This window comes from Pristis pectinata, chromosome 6 (genome assembly GCF_009764475.1).
Source record: "Pristis pectinata isolate sPriPec2 chromosome 6, sPriPec2.1.pri, whole genome shotgun sequence".
NCBI classification, from domain to species: Eukaryota; Metazoa; Chordata; class Chondrichthyes; order Rhinopristiformes; family Pristidae; genus Pristis; species Pristis pectinata.
Genome location: NC_067410.1, coordinates 111414694 through 111435621, shown reverse-complemented (window position 1 = coordinate 111435621; position 20928 = coordinate 111414694). Strand labels below are relative to the sequence as shown.

The 20928-nt window shown below is 49.9% G+C and overlaps 1 protein-coding gene across 2 annotated transcripts in view; it reads left to right on the top strand.

Annotated features, from left to right (window-relative positions):
* The window catches only part of fndc3ba (fibronectin type III domain containing 3Ba), a 347890-nt gene that overhangs the window by 276630 nt on the left and 50332 nt on the right, over positions 1-20928 (top strand). For both annotated transcript variants that reach the window (XM_052018781.1, XM_052018780.1), the window contains exons 14-20: positions 2119-2205; positions 3905-4043; positions 6409-6480; positions 7396-7514; positions 12544-12649; positions 15155-15324; positions 16499-16612. In XM_052018781.1, the coding sequence (XP_051874741.1) occupies positions 2119-2205; positions 3905-4043; positions 6409-6480; positions 7396-7514; positions 12544-12649; positions 15155-15324; positions 16499-16612 (807 nt within the window). The remainder of the gene's footprint in view (positions 1-2118; positions 2206-3904; positions 4044-6408; positions 6481-7395; positions 7515-12543; positions 12650-15154; positions 15325-16498; positions 16613-20928) is intronic.

Here is a 20928-nt window from a genome sequence, read left to right as displayed (position 1 = left end):
TGTAACAAGTGTCCCTGACCAATATTGCCACCCCTCCTCCTCTTCTCCCCCTCCTATCCCTTTTAAAACACTGAAAACCAGGAATATTCAATATCCATTCCTGCCCTGATGTCACCCATGTCTCTGTAGTAGCCACAATATCGTAGTCCCATGTTCTTATCCAAGCTCTCAGTTCATCTCCCTTATTCCTGATGCTTCTTGCATTTAAGTAAATGCACTTTAGCCCATCCACCTCACTACTTTTGTAGCCTGTACTCTGCTTCTCCTTCCTCAAAGCCTCTCTACCTGTCAGATCTGCCTTTTCCCCATCCCCTTCTTCCTCTGACCTACTCCTCTGGTTCCCTTCCCCCTCGCAATCTATTTTAAACCCCTTAAACGCCTCTATCGTATCTGCCTCCACCACCACCCCTGACAGCACATTCCAGGCACCCACCCCTCTCTGTGTAAAAAACTTGCCCCCCACATCTCCTTTGAACTTACCCCCTCTCACCTTAAGTGCATGCCCTCTGGTATTTAAACATTTTGACCCTGGGAAAAAAAATACCAGCTGTCTACTCTATCTATGCTTCTCACAGTCTTATAAATTTTGATCACGTCTCCCCCCAGCCTCCAAACCAACCCAAGTTTGTCCAACCTCTCCCTCTAGCACATACCCTCCAATCCAGGCAGCATCCTGGTGAACCTCTTCTGCGCCCTCTCCACAGCCTCCACATCCTTCCTGTAATGGGGCCACCAGAATTGAATACATTCTTTGCCTTGGTGATTCAAGTGCTCATCCAGATTAGGCAGTTCCTCAACGTTCTCCTCCTTGTTTACAAACCGCTCCCTCACCGAGGTCCCTCTGTTCCTCAGTACTCCCTGAGGCCCTATTGTTCATGGCGTGTGCCTTAGCCTAGTTATTCCTCCCCAAATGCATCACCTCACACTTACCAGGATTAAATTCCATCTGCGATTGCTCTGCCCATGTTACGAGATGATCAGTATCATTCTAGAAACTTAGAAACATAGAAAACCTACAGCACAATTCAGGCCCTTCAGCCCACAAAGCTGTACTGAACATCCCTACCTTCGAGACCCATAGCCCTCTATTTTTCTCAGCTCCATGTACCTATCCAAAAGTCTCTTAAAAGACCCTATCGTATCTGCCTCCACCGCCGTTGCCGGCAGCCCATTCCACACACTCACCACTCTCTGAGTAAAAAACTTACCCCTGACATCTCCTCTATACCTACTCCCCAGCACCTTAAACCTATGTCCTCTTGTGGCCACCATTTCAGCCCTGGGGAAAAACCTCTGACTATCTACCCGATCAATGCCTCTCATCATCTTATACACCTCTATCAGGTTCCCCCCACCCTCCTCCGTTGCTCCAAGGAGAAAAGGCCGAGTTCCCTCAACCTGTTTTCATAAGGCATGCTCCCCAATCCAGGCAGCATCCTTGTAAATCTCCTCTGCACCCTTTCTATGGCTTCCGCATCCTTCCTGTAGTGAGGTGACCAGATCTGAGCACAGTACTCCAAGTGCGGTCTGACCAGGGTCCTATTCTGTAGCCTAAGACATCCCTCCTCACTGTCAACACCACCGCCAGTTTTGTCATCCACAGACCTACTGTTGTGTCATCCACAGACCTACTGTTCATACCTCCCACGTTCACATCCAAATCGTTAATGTACAGGACAAGCGCTGATGGCCCCAGCACTGATCCCTGTGGTTCACCACTGGTCACGGGGTTCCATCACAACAACAACCCTCCACCGTCACCCTCTGTCTCCTGTTACCAATCCCAACCTTGGATCCAATACACCAACTTGTCCCGGATCCCAGGGGCTGTAACCTTTTGGACCAGTTTCCCACTCTGTTGAAGGTCTCCTTGTCCCTGCAATTCCAGCCTCTCGACCACCCCAAATTCCATTCCTCCACCTCTGGCTGCAGTCTGGTCCCAGATCTCTGGAACTCCCTCCTTAATTCGCTCCGTAAAACCTTGCTCCTCAAATGAGCTTTCGGTCCCCTGTCATGTGGCTCCCTTGGAGCCCAGGAACTGTTCTCCGCATGGGGCGCGCTGTGGGATGCCACACCATGTTACAGACACGATCGATGGAGGTGTTACTGTCACTGCAGGCGTCTGGCTTCCAGTCGAAGTATACGGGGGAGGAGCTGACCAGCACGGTGAAGTCGCTGACCAGGAACACACAGTACAAGTTCAGGGTAAGCCAACCTGTTCCTGCATTCGATCTGCTCTCTCCGGACATGAAGAGCAGCGAGAAGTGGTTGGTACAACAACACACAATGCAAACCCCTCCCTCAGAAGTCTGTCCGTTGGACGAGACCCCCTGAATAGGATGGAGACACAGGAGACGGCAGATGATGGAACCTGGAGCAACACACAATCTGCTGCAGGAACTCAGCAGGTCGGGCAGCATCTGTGGGGGGGAATGGACAGCTGACGTTTCGGGTCGAGACCCTTCATCTGGACTGAAAGATAGAGGGGAGACGGCCGGTGGAGGGACGGGGCGGGGCAGGAGCTGGCAGGTGACAGGTGGATCCAGGTGAGGAGGGGTGACGGGCAGTTGGGGGGGGGGAGTGGGAACAGCGACAGAGGCCGGGAGGTGAGAGGTGGGGGGGTGACGGGGGGCTGCAGATGGTGGGATCTGATGGGAGGGGAAGGTGGAGCCTGGAACCAAGTGAGGGGGGTGGGGAGGGCAGGTGGGAAGAGTGGGGGGGAGAGGACCCAGTGGGAGGGGTGTGTGGGTGTGGGCAGATGCAGTGGGTGGGGGAGGGGGAAGAGACAGGGTGACGGGGCTGGGGTGGGTGCGGGAGGAACGGGGTCGATCAGGAGGAGAGGGAAAAGGGACCGAGGGGGAGAAGGTTACCGGAAGTTGGAGAATTCAGTGTCCATGCCGTCGGGGTGTAGACCGCCCAGGGGGAATACGAGGGGCTGTTCCTCGAGTTTGTGTTTGGCCCCACCCTGGCAGTGGAGGAGGCCAAGGACCGACAGGTCTGTGTGGGAATGGGGAGGAGAATTAAAATGGCTGGAAACCAGGGGCTCCAGACGGCCACGGTGGACGGAGCGCAGGTTCTGGGTGAAGTGGTCTCAATGGGTTGACCCAAAGTCTCATTCTTGGCTTTATGGGGATCGCACTCTTACCTCCATCTCAGGCTGTCCCTCTGTAGACATGCGTAATCCTGGCCAGCGCTCTGGCGGGTGCCCAGGGAGTGCCGTCTTTCTGATGCTCTCTCGGTGGATGGATGAGACCCCATGGCTGTTAATCTAAAGAGGAGTGAGGGTCCCTCCCCGGGGTCTTTGAACAGCATCAAAAAGCAGCGCTGTCTGACCATTCCCCAGTTGTCATTCATGGGGTCTTGCTGTGCGCGCACTGCTTCTGCATTACAACCAGCTGTAAATTATTATTATTGGTTTATTATTGTCATATGTACTGAGGTACAGTGGAAAATCTTTTGTTTGCGTACCATCCAGACAGATCATTACATCGAGGAAGCAGAAAAGGAAAACAGAAATCAGAATATTGTGTTACAGTTACAGAGAGGGTGCAGTGCAGACAGACAATAAGGTGCAAGGGCCACGACGAGGTAGATAGGGAGATCAAGAAATACATCTTTTAATGTATGAGAGGTCTGTTCAGGAGTCTGATAACAGTGGGATAGAAGCTGTCCTTGAGCCTAGTGGTAGGTGCTTTCAGGCTTTTGTATCTTCTGCCTGATGGGAGGGGAGAGAAGAGAGAATGTCTGGGGTGGGTGGGGTCTTTCATTACACTGGCTGCTTTCCTGAGGCAGCGAGAAGTGTGGACAGAGTCCATTGAGGGGAGGCTGGTTTGCGTGATGGACTGGGCTGCGGTGTGTTGCCGGTGTCCGATCTCTCTTGACATCTCTCTGTTTCCGTCCGCAGCTGATAGCTTCAAACTCGGAAGGCAAGAGCAGCCCCAGCGAAGTCCTCGTCTGCATCACCAACCCTGACCAGCCAGGACCACCCTCCACACCCTACCTAATCGGACCGGCCACCTCTCACAGCCTTCACCTCAAGTGGGGTGAGTAAACTCCTTGCCCACCGCTCTGCTGTCACTCTGCCCGAGCTCGGCAGCCGAAACTGAGCTCAGCTTACCGGCAGGCACCCAGGACCTCAGATATAAAGGAGCTTCCCATTTCGCCCCACAGCCCGTCACGCTTTTCCTTGTCATAGAATCACAGGCCCTTCGGCCCAACTGCTCCATGCTGACCAAGATGCCCCATCCACCCTAGTCCCATTTGCCCACATTTGGCCTATATCTCTCTAAGCCTTTCCTATCCATGTACTTGTCCAACTGTCTTTTAAATGTTGTGAATGTGCCTGCCTCAACCACTTCCTCTAGCAGCTCGTTCCATAAACTGACCACCTTCTGTGTCAAAAAAAAGTTGCCCCTCAAGTTCCTATTAAATCTCTCCCTTCTCACCTTAAACCTATGCCCTCTAGTTCTTGATTCCCCAACTCTGGGAGAAAGACTGAGTGCATTCACCCTATCGATGCCCCTCATGATTTTGTACACCCCTATAAGATCACCTCTCAGTCTCCTACGCTCCAAGGAATAAAGTCCTAGCCTGTCCAACCTCTCCCTATAACTCAGTCCATCATGTCCTGGCAGTGTCCTTGTGGATCTTTTCTGCACTCTTTCCGGTTTAAGAACATCTTTCCTATAGCAGGGCGACCAAAACTGAACACAATACTTCAAGTGCGACCTCACCAGTGTCCTGTACATCTGCACTTCTTATGTAAGGTCATAAGAAATGGGAGCAGGGATCCAGCATTCCTCAAGACCACTTTCCTGCCTATTCCCCATAACCCTTGAGTCCCTCACTGATTAGAAATCTACCTCACCCTTCAACATACCCAAGGGCTCTGCCCCACGGCTCTCTGTAGCTGGGAGCTCCATAGAGCTCACAACCATCTTGGAGAAAATATTCTTCTTCACCTTAAATGGGCAGCCCTCTTGTTCTGAGACCAGCCTCTCCCATTAGGGGAGACATCCTCCCCCCATTTACCCTGTCTAGCTGCTGAGAATTTTGCCTGCTCCAATACAATCACCGCTCATCCTTCTCCTGAGCATGTTTAACCTCTGCTCGTAAGGCAATCCCTCTGAACCCAGGACCATCCCAGTGGATCTTCCCCCAACCTCCTCCAATGGAATAACTTCTTTCCTCAAATGAGGGGAGCAGAATTGTTTGCAGTACTCTAGATGTGTCCGCACTAGTGCCTTGCACAGTTGAAGGAAGATTTCTCTACTTTTATGTTCCAAATGTTTATCCAATTGCTGTTTGAATCTACTTGCACTGTCCTTTCAGGCAGCGCATCCCTGATCACAGAGACCAACTGCATAAAAGCGCTCTTGTTCTTAACCCCTCTGGTTTTTCTGCTGATCGCCTTTGATCTGTGCCCTTTGGTCTTTGACTCTCTTGCCTCTGTAGGGTCACTCATTTTCTGCTCAGTTGAAGTCTTTTAAAAAATTTTCACTCCCTTTATCACACCTCCACCTCTGCTTTAGGAGAACAACCCCTGTTTCTCCCGTCCCCTCCCTCCACAGGGACATTCCTGTCAATCTCCTATGCACCCTCTCCGATGAGCTGTGCTCATGTGGCTGAGTTTTCCCCCCTCTCCGTTGCTCACTGACTCCTCCTGGCTTCCAGTCCTGAAGCATTTCAATGTAAAGGATGTCATGGTTGTGTTCAAATCCCACTCTCACCTCATCCCTCCCTAAGTCCCCCTCCACCCCTTCAATACTCTGCACTCCTCCAATTCCAGACTCTAAGATAAGATAAGATATCTTTATTAGTCACATGTACATTGAAACACACCGTGAAATGCATCTTTTGCGTAGAGTGTTCTGGGGGCAGCCCGCAAGTGTCGTCACGCTTCCGGCGCCAACATAGCACGCCCATAACTTCCTAACCCGTACGCCTTTGGAATGTGGGAGGAAACCGGAGCACCCAGAGGAGGCCCACGCAGACACGGGGAGAACGTACAAACTCCTTACAGACAGCGGCCGGAATTGAACCCGGGTCACTGGCGCTGTAATAGCGTTACGCTAACTGCTATACTACCGTGCCTGCCCTCTTGCACACCTCCTGATTTCCATGCCTCCCCCTCTGGTGGCCATGCCTTTAGCTGCCTGGGCCCTGAGCTCTGGAATTACCACAACCCCTCTATCTATCTCTGCACCTTTAAGAAGCTCCTTAAAACATGTAATTCATTTCTGGTCGTCTGTCATCAATTCTTCTGGTGTCGGTTATGTCTGATACTGCTCCTGGGAGGTGTTTTGAATGCTTTAAAGTTGCTTTAACAATGCAAATTTTTTCCTGTAAGTGTCTCATTGTCCTATTGGTAAACCCTTTCCTAACACAAGCTCTCTTTGGTCTTTATAGACTCCCCACAAGACAACGGGGGATCAGAAATTCTCAAGTACCTGCTGGAGATTTCGGAGGGCAGCTCAGAGGGTGAGGTCTCATTTAATGTTCAACCTTTTATTTCTCCCTTTATCCCATTGTCTCCTTTCCCACTGGGGATGGGTTTTCCCTGGAGTTCTAATTCCTTAAATGTTAGAAGTCCTCTTGTGAACCTGCCAATGTACAAACCACGACAGTGAGGGTCATTCTTGGGATGCTGCCTCAGGGGAACCCTGGGCAATATCCCAGCATCCCAGGGACAGTGTGGGAATACTCTGCTCGGTGTCTCTTCATTCCAAGGCACAGTGGATTGGGAATACGGTCCCATATCCGTCATTTCCCAGTACAGTGTGTTGGGAATACAGTCCCATATCCCTCATTTCCCAGTACAGTGTGTTGGGAATACAGTCCCATATCCGTCATTTCCCAGTACAGTGTGTTGGGAATACGGTCCCATATCCGTCATTTCCCAGTACAGTGTGTTGGGAATACGGTCCCATATCCCTCATTTCCCAGGTATGTGTGTGAGGAACACAGTCCTGTATCCCTCATTCCCAAGGTAAGTGTATTGGGAACACAGTCCCATATCCGTCATTTCCCAGTACAGTGTGTTGGGAATACAGTCCCATATCCCTCATTTCCCAGGTATGTGTGTGAGGAACACAGTCCTGTATCCCTCATTCCCAAGGTAAGTGTATTGGGAACACAGTCCCATATTCCTCATTCCCCAGCACAGTGAGTCAAGCAGAACCTGACTGAGGGAATCTGTTGGGTCATCACCCCTGGTGGGTTGCCGTTTACACTGCCCTGTTCTTCATGGCATGTGGCATGGTGCTGGGGTCAGTTCTCTGCCGTTCTGTATGTTGAGCTTCCACACCTTGTGTCCTCGCTGTGTGGGATAAGGTATCGGTAGTGATCGGACGAGGGAGCTTGCTGAGGTGCTCAGAGACTTTCTCAATTCCTTAGGGAGCCAGTGGGAGGTGGTCTACAGTGGATCGTCCAATGAGAACGTCTGCGAGGAGCTGAAGCCGGGCACGTTGTATCGGTTCAGAGCCTGTTGCATCAGCACCGGGGGTCACAGTCAGGTACAACAACAACCTACATTTTATAGCACCTGTTATCTAGGAGAAAACCCCACGGCACATCAGAAACAATATAAGCAGATAAGCCCCCTAGTCCAACTGTGAAGGTTTAGGACATGCATTGGAAGATGGAGGTTTTAAGGAGCATCTTAAGGCAAGATAGAGAGGTGTAGGGTGTGAATTCCAGAGCTCAGGACCCAGGCAGCTAAAGGCACAGCCACCAGTGGTAGAGCGATGACATTTGGGATGCCCCTGAGGCTGGTATCTCAGAGGTGGTGTGGTTGTGAGCACTTGTTTAGCCTCTGGATTTAAGGGTCTCCTGGAAAGAACAGGCCACAAAATTCCTGGAATTTGGTGAAAACTCCAGTTACGTTGCCTTCCCCATAAAGCACCAAATGGTAATATTCCAAGCATTTCCAATCCAATTGGTGTCGGAATTCTGGGGAAGGGGCATGCCCTGACCAATGAAAGCAACTCTGCCGTACGCCTCCTGTACCGCCCTATATACTTGTTTTGCCACTTCCAGGGAGCTATGGACTTGCACCCCATCAATGTTCCGAGAGTTCTGCCATTTACTAAATACTTTCCTCATGAAGTGCAACACCTCACGCTTGTCCGGATTAAACTCCATCCGTCATTTCTCCGCCCACATTTCCAGCTGATATCCTGCTGTATCCTTTGACAACCTTCCTCACGATCCATAATTTTGTGTCATCTGCAAATTTACCAATTACGTTCTCTGTAATTATGGCTGCTAATCCCACAAAATCTCAACAGTGAAGGAGAATTTTGGGCTGAAAGGTCAGGCACGGTAGTGTAGCTGTTAGCGTAACACTATTACAGCGCCAGCGACCTTGGTTCAATTCCGGCCGCTGTCTGTAAGGAGTTTGTACATTCTCCCCGTACAGAGATCCCAGCACTGATCCCTGCAGAACACCACAGGTCACACCCCTCCACCACTGCTTTCTACAGCCAAGCCAGTTCTGAATCCAACCTCCCAAGTCACCATGGATCCCAGGTGCCTTAATCTTGTGGATCAGCCTAGCACAAGGGACCTTGTCGAGTTTTAAAGTCAATGTGGACAACATCTCATGACCATCTTTGTCACCTCCTCAGAAATCTCAAATCAAGTTGGTAAGGCATGACCTTTGCCACATAAAGCTATGCTGACAATTCCTAATAGAAGATAAGAGATAAGATATCTTTATTAGTCACATGTACATCGAAACACACAGTGAAATGCATCTTTTTGCGTTTTGTTCTGGGAGCAGCCCGCAAGTGTCGCCACACTTCCGGTGCCAACATAGCATGCCCACAACTTCCTAACCCATAAGTCTTTGGAATGTGGGAGGAAACCGGAGCACCCGGAGGAAACCCATGCAGACACAGGGAGAACTCCTTACAGACAGCGGCCGGAATTGAACCCAAGTTGCTGGCACTGTAATAGCGTTATGCTAACAGCTACACTACCGTGCCTGACACTAACACTGTCATGCTTTCAGCCCAAAATTCTCCTTTACTGTTGACATTTTGTGGGATTAGCAGCCATAATAACAGAGAATGTACATCATCTTGTAACAGCCAATCCAACATTCAAAGTGTTTCTCCTCTGTCAAACATTTAAAAGAAAAATTACATTGGAGACTTAATTTTACCTGAAGATGGCTATACCAAAATTTAACAAGGTTCAAACCAATAATGCACAATGAAGTGGACAAAGGTTCATTGTAGATACTAACTAATTATGGATGGATGTAAAATGCTCCTCACTGTTGTGAACTGGCATGGGAGTTCCCTCCTTCCACATGTAATGTCCATGCTTTTCCAGATATGTGTGGACTTTATCCCTCAGAATGTTCTCCAATAATTTCCCAAGTAAAAGACTCTCACGTCGCGGTGGTCGGTGCTGAGCCTCGGGTACACTTCCTTGAGGAACTCCTGCTGTGATGTAGGGATTGGAATGAATGACCTCCAACAACCACCTACCAATCCAACCACTGGAGTGTTTTTCCACTGACGCCCATTAGCTTTGTTGCTCATTCCTTGGTAAGGAGGTGGTGACCCAACTTGGAAGTAGTGACGAAGGCACTCACACATCCAGCTGGGTCCGTGGTCCCAGGACTACAACTCAGTGACGAATGCAGACATCACTGTCCAGGCGAGGATCCACCGTCCTGAGCCCTGAGCTGAGAGAACACTGGATGAATTATTTAATCACGCCTCACAAACTGCCAACCACATTCCCAAAGACATCCAGCATCTGTTGATGCCTGTTCAGTAGAACATCTGCTGGTCATTTTGTCTGCAAGTTGTTTAAAATGCCTCACTAATGATTGTCATCTGGCAGATTCATTCACTTTCAAACCTGCATCCCACACTGAATCACTCCATGATGCCACCAATCAGCTGTCACTCCCTGGTCATCACTGTCCAACCAATCAGCTGTCACTCCCTGGTCATCACTGTCCAACCAATCAGCTGTCACTCCCTGGTCATCACTGTCCAACCAATCAGCTGTCAATCACTGGTCATCACTGTCCAACCAATCAGCTGTCACTCCCTGATCATCACTGTCCAACCAATCAGCTGTCACTCACTGGTCATCACTGTCCAACCAATCAGCTGTCAATCACTGGTCATCACTGTCCAACCAATCAGCTGTCACTCCCTGATCATCACTGTCCAACCAATCAGCTGTCACTCACTGGTCATCACTGTCCAACCAATCAGCTGTTACTCACTGGTCATCACTGTCCAACCAATCAGCTGTCACTCCCTGGCATCACTGTCCAACCAATCAGCTGTCACTCACTGGTCATCACTGTCCAACCAATCAGCTGTCAATCACTGGTCATCACTGTCCAACCAATCAGCTGTCACTCCCTGATCATCACTGTCCAACCAATCAGCTGTCACTCACTGGTCATCACTGTCCAACCAATCAGCTGTTACTCACTGGTCATCACTGTCCAACCAATCAGCTGTCACTCACTGGTCTTCATTGTCCAACCAATGAGCTGTCACTCCCTGGTCATCACTGTCCAACCAATGAGCTGTCACTCCCTGGTCATCACTGTCCAACCAATCAGCTGTCACTCCCTGGTCATCACTGTCCAACCAATCAGCTGTCAATCACTGGTCATCACTGTCCAACCAATCAGCTGTCACTCCCTGATCATCACTGTCCAACCAATCAGCTGTCACTCACTGGTCATCACTGTCCAACCAATCAGCTGTTACTCACTGGTCATCACTGTCCAACCAATCAGCTGTCACTCACTGGTCTTCATTGTCCAACCAATCAGCTGTCACTCCCTGGTCATCACTGTCCAACCAATCAGCTGTCACTCACTGGTCTTCATTGTCCAACCAATGAGCTGTCACTCCCTGGTCTTCATTGTCCAACCAATGAGCTGTCACTCACTGATCATCACTGTCCAACCAATCAGCTGTCACTCCCTGGTCTTCATTGTCCAACCAATCAGCTGTCACTCCCTGGTCATCACTGTCCAACCAATCAGCTGTCACTCCCTGGTCATCACTGTCCAACCAATCAGCTGTCACTCCCTGGTCATCACTGTCCAAGTTTACCGACACACGGGCTGGGGCTCTTTCCCAGTGGTGAGAAGCGAAGGCCGTGCCCACCCTGTCCTCACCTCGTGGGTGTGCAGCTGCCATGGCAACGGCCCCAACCTTCCACTGTACTTCTGGTGTCAGCTGGAACACAGCTGCACAAAATTGGGATCTTTGTGTGCCTGAGGAACAGGCAAACCAGGTCCAACTTTGCCTTATAATAATGAGAGAGAGTTAAATATTGAGAACCGTTCTTTAAAGTATCCACTAAGGCGTTTGAACTGACCAGTCATTTTGAGGCCGTAATATTTCAGTGGAGGAAATAGGTTCTTCCTGGAATCAGTTACAAGCCAATTGTGATACTTGTGGGGAGATCATTTTAAGGTCAATGGCTGATAAAACCTTTCTCCTGTCAGGGTGATGTCTGGTTCTCAACGTCAGGAGACCAATGGCTTTCCTTCCTAATGTCACTGTCAGTAGCTGCATTCCCACCATGTATCATGGTTAGATGCAGGGAATGCACAGGGTCCCTGGAGATATAAGCAGTCAGAGGGAGAGTTGGCATGGGAGAGGCAGAGGTATTGGTATTGGAATTGGTTTATTATTGTCACTTGTACCGAGGTACAGTGAAAAACTTGTCTTACAAACTGATCGTACAGGTCAATTCATTACACAGTGCAGTTACATTGGGTTAGTACAGAGTGCATTGATGTAGTACAGGTAAAAACAGTAACAGTACAGAGTAAAGTGTCACAGCTACAGAGAAAGTGCAGTGCAATAAGGTGCAAGGTCACAACAAGGTAGATCGTGAGGTCAGAGTCCATCTCATTGTATAAGGGAAGCGTTCAATAGTCTTATCACAGTGGGGTAGAAGCTGTCCTTGAGTCTGGTGGTACGTGCCCTCAGGCTCCTGTATCTTCTACCCAATGGAAGAGGAGACAAGAGAGAATGTCCCCGGTGGGTGGGGTAGACAGAGAAAGAGGTGAGAGCAGCAAACATAGGCTGACAGAGAGAGGGACAGAAGGGTAGAGAGGCAGAGATGGGCAGGTAAAAGAGGAGACAGCGGAGACTTGGGTTCAGGAGGGACGAGACAAGAGGTGAGTAGATGGAAAGGCAGAGGCTGGTTAAGCTGAGAGAGAGGTGGACAGAGAGAGGGTGAGGAACGGACAGAGAAGGGGATATGAACCCGGATAGAGATGCAGTTAGATGTTGAGATACAATGACCATACATTTAGCAAGAAATGCAGGTAACACAGACCCAGAATCAGGTTTATTATCACTGACACATGACGTGACCCTGCCCCAGGAATTAGTCTGACAGGACATTTGCTGAAATTGTGAATGTGATTCACGGGTGAGGGTCTCTGTCCTCAGCACTCCCACCCTTGCCTTTCTGTGGCAGGCCTTCAAGCCCAACTAATTCTCTGTCCTTCCCTCCCATTGACCATTGCTGTTGCAGTGCTCCGACAGTCTGTCCGTCCGCACACTGAGTATGGCACCCGGACTCTGCCAACCAGCTAGGCTCATCGGGAAAGCCAAGCACAAGGAGCTTCAGATCGAGTGGGGTAAGTGCCGCAGTTCCTGACTAAACCATTGCTGATGAGGGAGGTTTGAGGGAACGTCGTAAAGAGGAGAGAGCTGGGTAGAGGGTTAGGGAGGGAATTCCAGAACTTGGGCCTGGGTAGAAGCTGCCAATGGGAGTTCTGTGAGAATGGATCTGATAAAGAGACTGGAACTGGGTAATTGGTTTATTGTTGTCACATGTACCGAGGTACAGTAAAAAACTTCGTTTTGCATGCCATCCATACAGATCATTTCATCACATCAGTGCATTAAGATAGTACAAGGTAAAACAATAACAGAATGCAGAATAAAGTGTTACAGTTACAGAGAAAGTGCAGCGCAGGCAGACAATAAGGTGCAAGGCCATAATGAGGTAGATTGGGAGATCAAGAGTCTTACCTTATTGTACAAGAGGTCTGTTCATTAGTCTTATAACAGCGGGATAGAAGCTGTCCTTGAGCCCGGTGGTATGTGCCCTTAGGCTCCTGTATCTTCTGCCTGATGGGAGAGGGGAGAAGAGAGAATGTCCAGGGTGGGAGGGATCTTTGATTATTTTGGCTGCTTTACCAAGGCAGTGAGGTATAGACAGAGTCCATGGAGGGGAGGCTGGTTTCTGTGATGTGCTGAGCTGTGTCCACAACTCTCTGCGGTTTCTTGTGGTCTTAGGCAGAACAGTTGCCACACCAAGCTGTGATGCATCTAAGTAGGTGTATCTATAAAATGGTGTATCTATAAAAATTGGTAATGATCAATGGGGACATGACGAATTTATTTAGCCTCCTGAGGAAGTAGAGGCACTGGTGAGCTTTCTTGGCCTTGGTGTCTACCTGGTTGGACCAGAACGTGCTATTAGTTATGTTTACACCTAGGAGCTCTCAACCATCTCCACCTCGGCGCCATTGATGTAACACAGGAGCTTGGGAGTGTGAATGGGGTGTAGGTGTGTACTGTGGGAGGGTCAACAATCATTTGCACAACTCTACCGTCAAATGTTGTCCATCACAATCCAGACCTGGTAGTTCAGCATGAGATGTGACTGATCTCACACACCTTTTGTGCCTCCTGGCATCTTGACTGGTTCTCCCTCAAGTGCATCCTCCTCCCTCCTGGAGATTAGGAGAGGCCATCCCATGGAAAGATTCAAATTGCTAGTGAGTCTGATAGCAGAACCAATGGGCCCCAATCATTCATTTAGGATTTGGATGAAAGGAAATTTCTCCATGCAAAGCGTGATGAATCTTTGGAATTCATCTCTCCAACTGTCGAGGATATTCATTGGGAACGGGGACTAAATGGGATGTGATGATCGATCCATATCTTGTTGATTAACAGCACAAGTTGGAGAGGCTGAATGGTCTACTTCCATTTCTGATGTTCCACATGCCAGGAGCAGGCACAGGGAGATCATTTGGCTCCTCTTCGATGAAGTCATGGTTGATCAGTGACTTAATATCTGGTCGATATCAGCATCGTTCTGCCAACTTCTTAGCCCCGTCCTCTCGCAGTGTTTACTGAGCAACAGCCTCAGAAACCCAAAAATAGCTCCTGACATGTGGACAGAGTGTGTGAGCCAGTTTATAAATGGTTGGCACTGCCCATTCACACTCAACGTGAATGGTAATGTGATTAGCATCTGGCTCCCTGGACCGTAACCAACAGCTCTGTCCTTCCTCCTCATCAGCTCAAGGTAAACCCGTGTTTACCTTGAGTATTGTCCAAACACTCTTCATCCGAGTGGAACAACTCCAGCTCGCTTGATTGACTTTTATTGCCGGTCACGTAGGTCATTGGGTCACCATGGGACGGGGTCAGTGTGGGATGAGCCCATATCGACCATCTACACTAATCCCCCAAAATGCTGCTGAGGGCGCGAGTCAAGGAAAACATTTCAAAACTGAAGTGGGCCGAGTGGCGGTGGATGGAGCTGACAGATCATCCAGTCACCATTGTACTGATCGGGTCAAGGAGCTGCCTGCTCTCCGGGAGAGAGGAGGAATTTCCTTGCAGCTGTAGCTAGTGGAAGTGGAGAAGGGTTGGTGGGTGTGGGGAATAATCGTGTCATTAGTTGAACTTATCGGTTCCTCTCCCCTCTCTCTCCCTTCTCCCTCCATCTCCTCTCTTTCACAACTCCCTCCCTCTTTCTCCCTTTCACCCTCCCCTCTCCCTCTCTCTCCTCCTCCCTTCCCTCTCTCTCTCTCTCCCTCTCTCCCCTCCCTATCCCCCCTCTCCCGTCCCCTTTTCCCCCTTTCCCTCCCCCCTTTCAACCCATTCCCCCCTTCATTTCCCCTTTCCCTCCCCTGCCCTCCCCTCACTTTTTCTCCTCCCTTCCCTCTCTCTCTCTCCCTCTCTCCCCATCCCCCTCCCTCCCTTATCCTCCCCCCTTTCTCCCTCTCTCTGTTTTGGACTGTGTGTGTGCTCGTATCTCTCCTTTTTCGCCATTCCACCTCTCTAACGTTCTCACGCTGTTTCTCCCCCTCCTCTCCCATTCCCTCTCTCCCTCTGCGCAGGGCCCCCACCAGGCGAGGAATCACTGGTGACAGAGTACAGTGTGGAGATGAGTGGGGAAGAGCTGGAAGCCTCCGAGGTTTACCGTGGCCCTGGGCTGCTCTGTTCTGTCAGCAGCCTCCTGCCCGGGACCAGCTACCGCTTCAGGGTGCGGGCTCTCAGTGAAGCAGGGGTGAGTCACCGCCATTCCCTCGTCGACCTGCGAGGACCTTCTGGCACCTTTGTCCTTCACAGAAGGTCCTGAGTCGAGCCGCCACCATATCTCCCACCTGTGGCCCTCACCCCCACCATATAACCCTCTCCCTCGCTCTGCTCTCCGTAAACCCAATCTTCTCCAGAGTTCTGCTGCCCAAGTCCCAACTTGTGTCAAATCCCTCCCTCCCTGCTCTCCTGCCTCTGCTGAACCCTCCCCTGAGCCCTCTAACCTTAATTCCCACCGCAGGTTTCAAATCCTTCCCTGTCCTCCCCTTTCTGGACAGGGTAGAGGTGTTTGGGATATTCCGAAGGTGTATGACATTCGTAGGAAAGTTATGACACAAGAAAAGGCCATTCGGCCCATTGTGTCTGTGCCGGTCACAAAGGATTGCCATATTTCCTTACACAGCAAAGAAGGACATTTGGTCCCTCGAGTCTATGCCAGCCGTCAGAGCAATCACATTCCCCCATTATTTCTCTGTATCCTCTTCTTCCCTGTATCCCCATGTCCCCAGACTCTACCCATCACCCACACACCAGGGGGGCAATTTACAGTGGCCGATTAACCCACCAACCCCGCATGTCGTTGGGATGTGGGAGGGAACCGGAGCACCCGGGGGAAACCCACACGGTTACAGGGAGAACGTGCAAACTCCACACACACACACACACACACACACACACACACACACACACACACACACACACACACACACACACCCCAGACACACACACACACACCCCAGACACACACACACCCCACACACACACCCCACACACACACACCCCCCCCCACACACACACACACACACACACACCGCATGCACGCACACGCACACATACACACACACACACCCCACACACACACACACACACACACACACACACACACACACACACACACACACAGTGCGCACGCACACACACACAGTGCCGGAGGTCGGGTTTGAACCCAGGTCTCTGGAGCTGTCAGGCAACAGTGTGACACCGTGTCGCCCATCCAATGGGATTCATACCTCCGCACAATTATTGTTTAAAGTACACTGGGGCTTTAGCCTTGCTACTCCTTCTCGTCAGCGAGCTGGTGATATATAAATTCAGGGATTTCTTCCTCACCCCCTTCACACAGCCCTTGTTTTGCTCTCTGACAGTATGGACCATACTCGGAAGTGACAGAACTCACCACGGCAGAGGGTCCACCGGTACAGTGTAAAGCGCCAGTCCTTTCTTGCACATCAGTCACCAGCGTACTTGTGAGCTGGGAGGTAAGTGACAAAGGCAGGGGTTGTGTGTGACCAGGGGTGGAAGCCCACAGTGAAATGACCGACCCCGAAACCATGGAACGCTGAAGGCTCCGACTGGAAATGGAGGAGCTGTGCACTGTGACTGCTGGACACACCACTGAAGGCTGGTGCAACAGTGAGACACCAGGGCCTTGCTCACTGGGCCAGCAGCCAGAACTGTGCACCATTGAGATGCGCATTCATGAGTTCAACCCCCACCACAGCATAAAATCATGAAGGGCATAGACTGGGTGAATGCACTCAGTCTTTTTCCCAGGGTTGGAAACTCAAGAACTAGAGGGCAAATGTTTAAGGTGAGAGGGGAACGATTTAATAGGAACTTGAGGGACAACTTTTTTACACAAAGGGTGGTATCCATGTGCAATGAGCTGCCAGAGGAAGTGGTTGAGGCAGGTACAACAACAACTTCTAAAAGACAGTTGGACAGGTCCATGGATTGGAAAGGTTTGGAGGGAAATAGGACTAGCTTAGATTGGCATCTTGGTCAGCATAGACCAGTTGGGCCGAAGGGCCTGTTTCCGTGCTGTATGGCTCTATGACTATGACCCAGCAGCTGGTAAATTTGTCAATTAAACAAATCAAGTTAGAATGTAAAAATCTATGAGTCTCAGTAATGGTAGTAGAATTACGGAATCAGTTAAGTATTTTAGGCAGGCACGGTAGTGTAGCGGTTAGCATAACACTATTACAGCGCCAGTGACCCGGGTTCAATTCCGGCTGCTGTCTGTAAGGAGTTTGTACGTTCTCCCCGTGTCTGCGTGGGTTTCCTCCGGGTGCTCCAGTTTCCTCCCACATTCCAAAGACGTACGGGTTAGGAAGTTGTGGGCATGCTATGTTGACGCCGAAAGCATGGTGACACTTGCGGGCTGCCCCCAGAACACTCTACGCAAGAAATGCATTTCACTGTGTGTTTCGATGTACATGTGACTAATAAAGAAATCTTATCGTAGAAAGCTCTTCTGGTTCACTGATGTTCTTCTGGGAAGCAGAGCGCCGTCCTCACCCGGTCCATGAGAGGGTCTTAAAGCTAAACATCCTGCTCACTCAGGCAGTTATGATGGATAGTGAGCAACAAGATGGCCAGCAAGGTCCATGCACTGTGAATGCACAAATAAAAGCAGCAACCAGAAAAAGAAAGTTTCTCTTCCTGTGCTGTTCCTGACAAGAGTGTGTGATGGGACAGTGTAGAGGGAGCTTCACTCTCTGTCTGACCCCAGGAGTGTGTGATAGGACAGTGCGGAGGGAGCTTCACTCTGTGTCTGACCCCGGGAGTGTGTGATGGGACGGTGCGGAGGGAGCTTCACTCTGTGTCTGACCCCGGGAGTGTGTGATGGGACGGTGTAGAGGGAGCTTCACTCTGTGTCTGACCCCGAGAGTGTGTGATGGGACGATGTAGAGGGAGCTTCACTCTGTGTCTAACACGAGCAGAGAATTATTGATGAGAGACCAAAGGCTCATCTTCCAATCATTGTTACCTTGACGCTGGGATTGAATCATTAGGTCCCCCAGACAGTGACAGAAGAGCCACGGGAGCTTTACTCTGTATCCGACCCGTGTAATAGATCAGGAACCTGCATTTGCCAACATCAATGCTTCTCAAAGTGACCAGTGTTAAAACCCTGCGGAACGCTGTGAGTAAATCCCTGTGCTTTTGATTTGATGTTCTCACACCTCTATTTCACACAAGGTGGAAACTGTCCCTCAATTAGCTTGGAACAGCTTGAGAAGGAGGTGCCTCACTAATTCACACCAAGGACAAGAGTGGGGATGATCGATTTTTGTGGGGTATGTGGGACTTGGGGAACACTGTCACTTCCTCAGGCCCATGCTGGAAACGTTATTGCTTTGACAGCGGCAGTGATGTGTTAACCAGCAGCTTCATTGAAATGGATTTTCCCCACATGTTCTTCCTTCCCCCCGCCGGGCTTGAGAGAATTGTTTGTTCTTTCACTGCTTGTGGAGACATGTCTGGCCCTTGTGTGTTCAGATTGACCAGCAGCCCCTCATTGTCCTGCCATGACTGTCTGATTTTAGTTTTGTTTTGCTAAACAGTGGACGGAGAGTTTTGAAATTTCCCTTCTCCTCTGTGAACCTAGCAGGTTAACAGGCTGGGGAAGAAGGCAACGTTGGGAGAGGTGGACTTTACAACCTCCCCACAACGCCACACAACAAAACTCTGGGACCTAGCATAGATTTGACAGGCTGAATGGCCTCCTATGTCATAAGGAAGTATGAGAGGAGGCCATACAGCCCCATAAGCCTGTTCCACTGTTGATCCAATGCTGGACTGTTTCTCAGCTCCATCTTGGTTCCATAATTCTCACTAACGTTCCCAGATGAGAAGGATTAAGTAACATAAAATAAGATTTCTTTATTAGTCACATGTACATTAAAACACACAGTGAAATGCATCTTTTGCATAGAGTGTTCCGGGGGCAGCCCGCAAGTGTCGCCACGCTTCCGGCGCCAACATAGCATGCCCACAACTTCCTAACCCGTACGTCTTTAGTATGTGGGAGGAAACCGGAGCACCCGGAGGAAACCCACGCAGACACGGGGAGAACGTACAAACTCCTTACAGACAGCAGCGGGAATTGAGCCTGGGTCGCTGGCGCTGTAACAGCGTTACGCTAACCACTACACTACTGTGTCAATGACAGTGAACCTGCCCGACTGTTGGAAAAACCTGGTCCACTAGTGTCCTTCAGAGGAGGAAGTCTGCTGTTCTTTTCCGATCTGTGCTATTTGTGACTCCAGACCCACCTACATCGAACATAGAACAGTGCAGCACAGGAACAGGCGCTTCGGCCCACAATGTTGTGCTGAACTAATTAAACTAGTAATTAACCCCCTAACTAAACTAATCCCTTCTACCTGCACAATGTCCACATCCCTCCATTCTCTGCACACCCATGTGCCTATCTAAGATCCTCTCGAACACCTCTATCATATCTGCCTCCACCACCAGCCCTGGCAGCACATACCAGGCACCCACCACTCTCTGTGTAAAAGAACTTGCCCTGCACATCTCCTCTGAACGTCCCCCCCTCCCTCACCTTAAATGCACGCCCTCTAGTATCAATCCTGGGGGAAAAGATACCAACTGTCTAACTATGCCTCAATAATCTTATAAACTTCTATCAGGTCTCCCCTCAGCCTCCGACGCTCCAATCCAAGTTTGTCCAACCTCTCCTTATAGCACATGCCCTCTAATCCAGGCAGCATCCTGGTAAACCTCATCTGCACCCTCTCCAAAACCTCCAAATCCTTCCTGTAATGAGGCGACCAGAAGTGAACGCAATCCTCCAGATGGGGCCTAATCAGAATTTTATAAAGCTGCAACATAACTTCCTGACTCTTGAACTCAGTGCCTCGATAAGGTTAGGGGTTACAGGGAGAAGTCAGGAAAATGGGGTTGAGAAAAATCAGCCATAACTGAATAACAGAACAGACTCGATGGGCTGAATGGCCTAATTCTGCTCCTATATCTTATGGTCTAATAAAGGCAAACGTGCCATATGCTTTCTTTACCACCTTTAGTTACCAAGTGACTTTTGGGTGTTAACCCAATTTTGAAGTTCCCCTTCTGTCTGTCGGAAGATCACACAGTGCCACAGTTTACTTCAAACGCGTTTATTTAGCAATATATTGCTAGGGAGAGATCTCCTTACTCTATCGTGGACCCTGCAGTGGGGTTCTCCGAGATACAGAGGGGGCAGACAGTAACTTATACAAACATTGTTATGCACACTTTAATGAGTCAGGTGCCGGACTTCTTGGTTGAGCAGGAAACGGACGAAGGGCTACTGCAGATGGACAAAGAGCAGCCTCACACCCCAGGTTCAGCTCATCGTTTTGCAGTCGGGTGAGACAGAGGCAGGTATCACCTTCATGGTTTGAGACAGCCTTCCCATTTCCCATTAAGATTGACCGTCATCTCCATAGTCAAACATAATGGGAATCCAATTAAGTTCCAGACACAGCAATTACCACACAGCACCCAGCCCAGGAAAGCAGTGGTGTGGCTGTTCTGGCCCGAAGGACACTTTTTAAATCAGTATTTCGAGCAGCCATAATTCTCACCCATCTTAAGATATGAATACAGTTATAGTTTATTAATCCTACACCTCCTCATGGGGAGCTATGGACTTGGACGCCAAAATCGCTCTGTACATCAAGCACTGTCCATCTGTACAATATAATTGAGTCCAAACATCTCCTGGGTGCAGGGGAAATTAGAGATGGGACATTAAACGCCAGCATTAGCACTGACACCC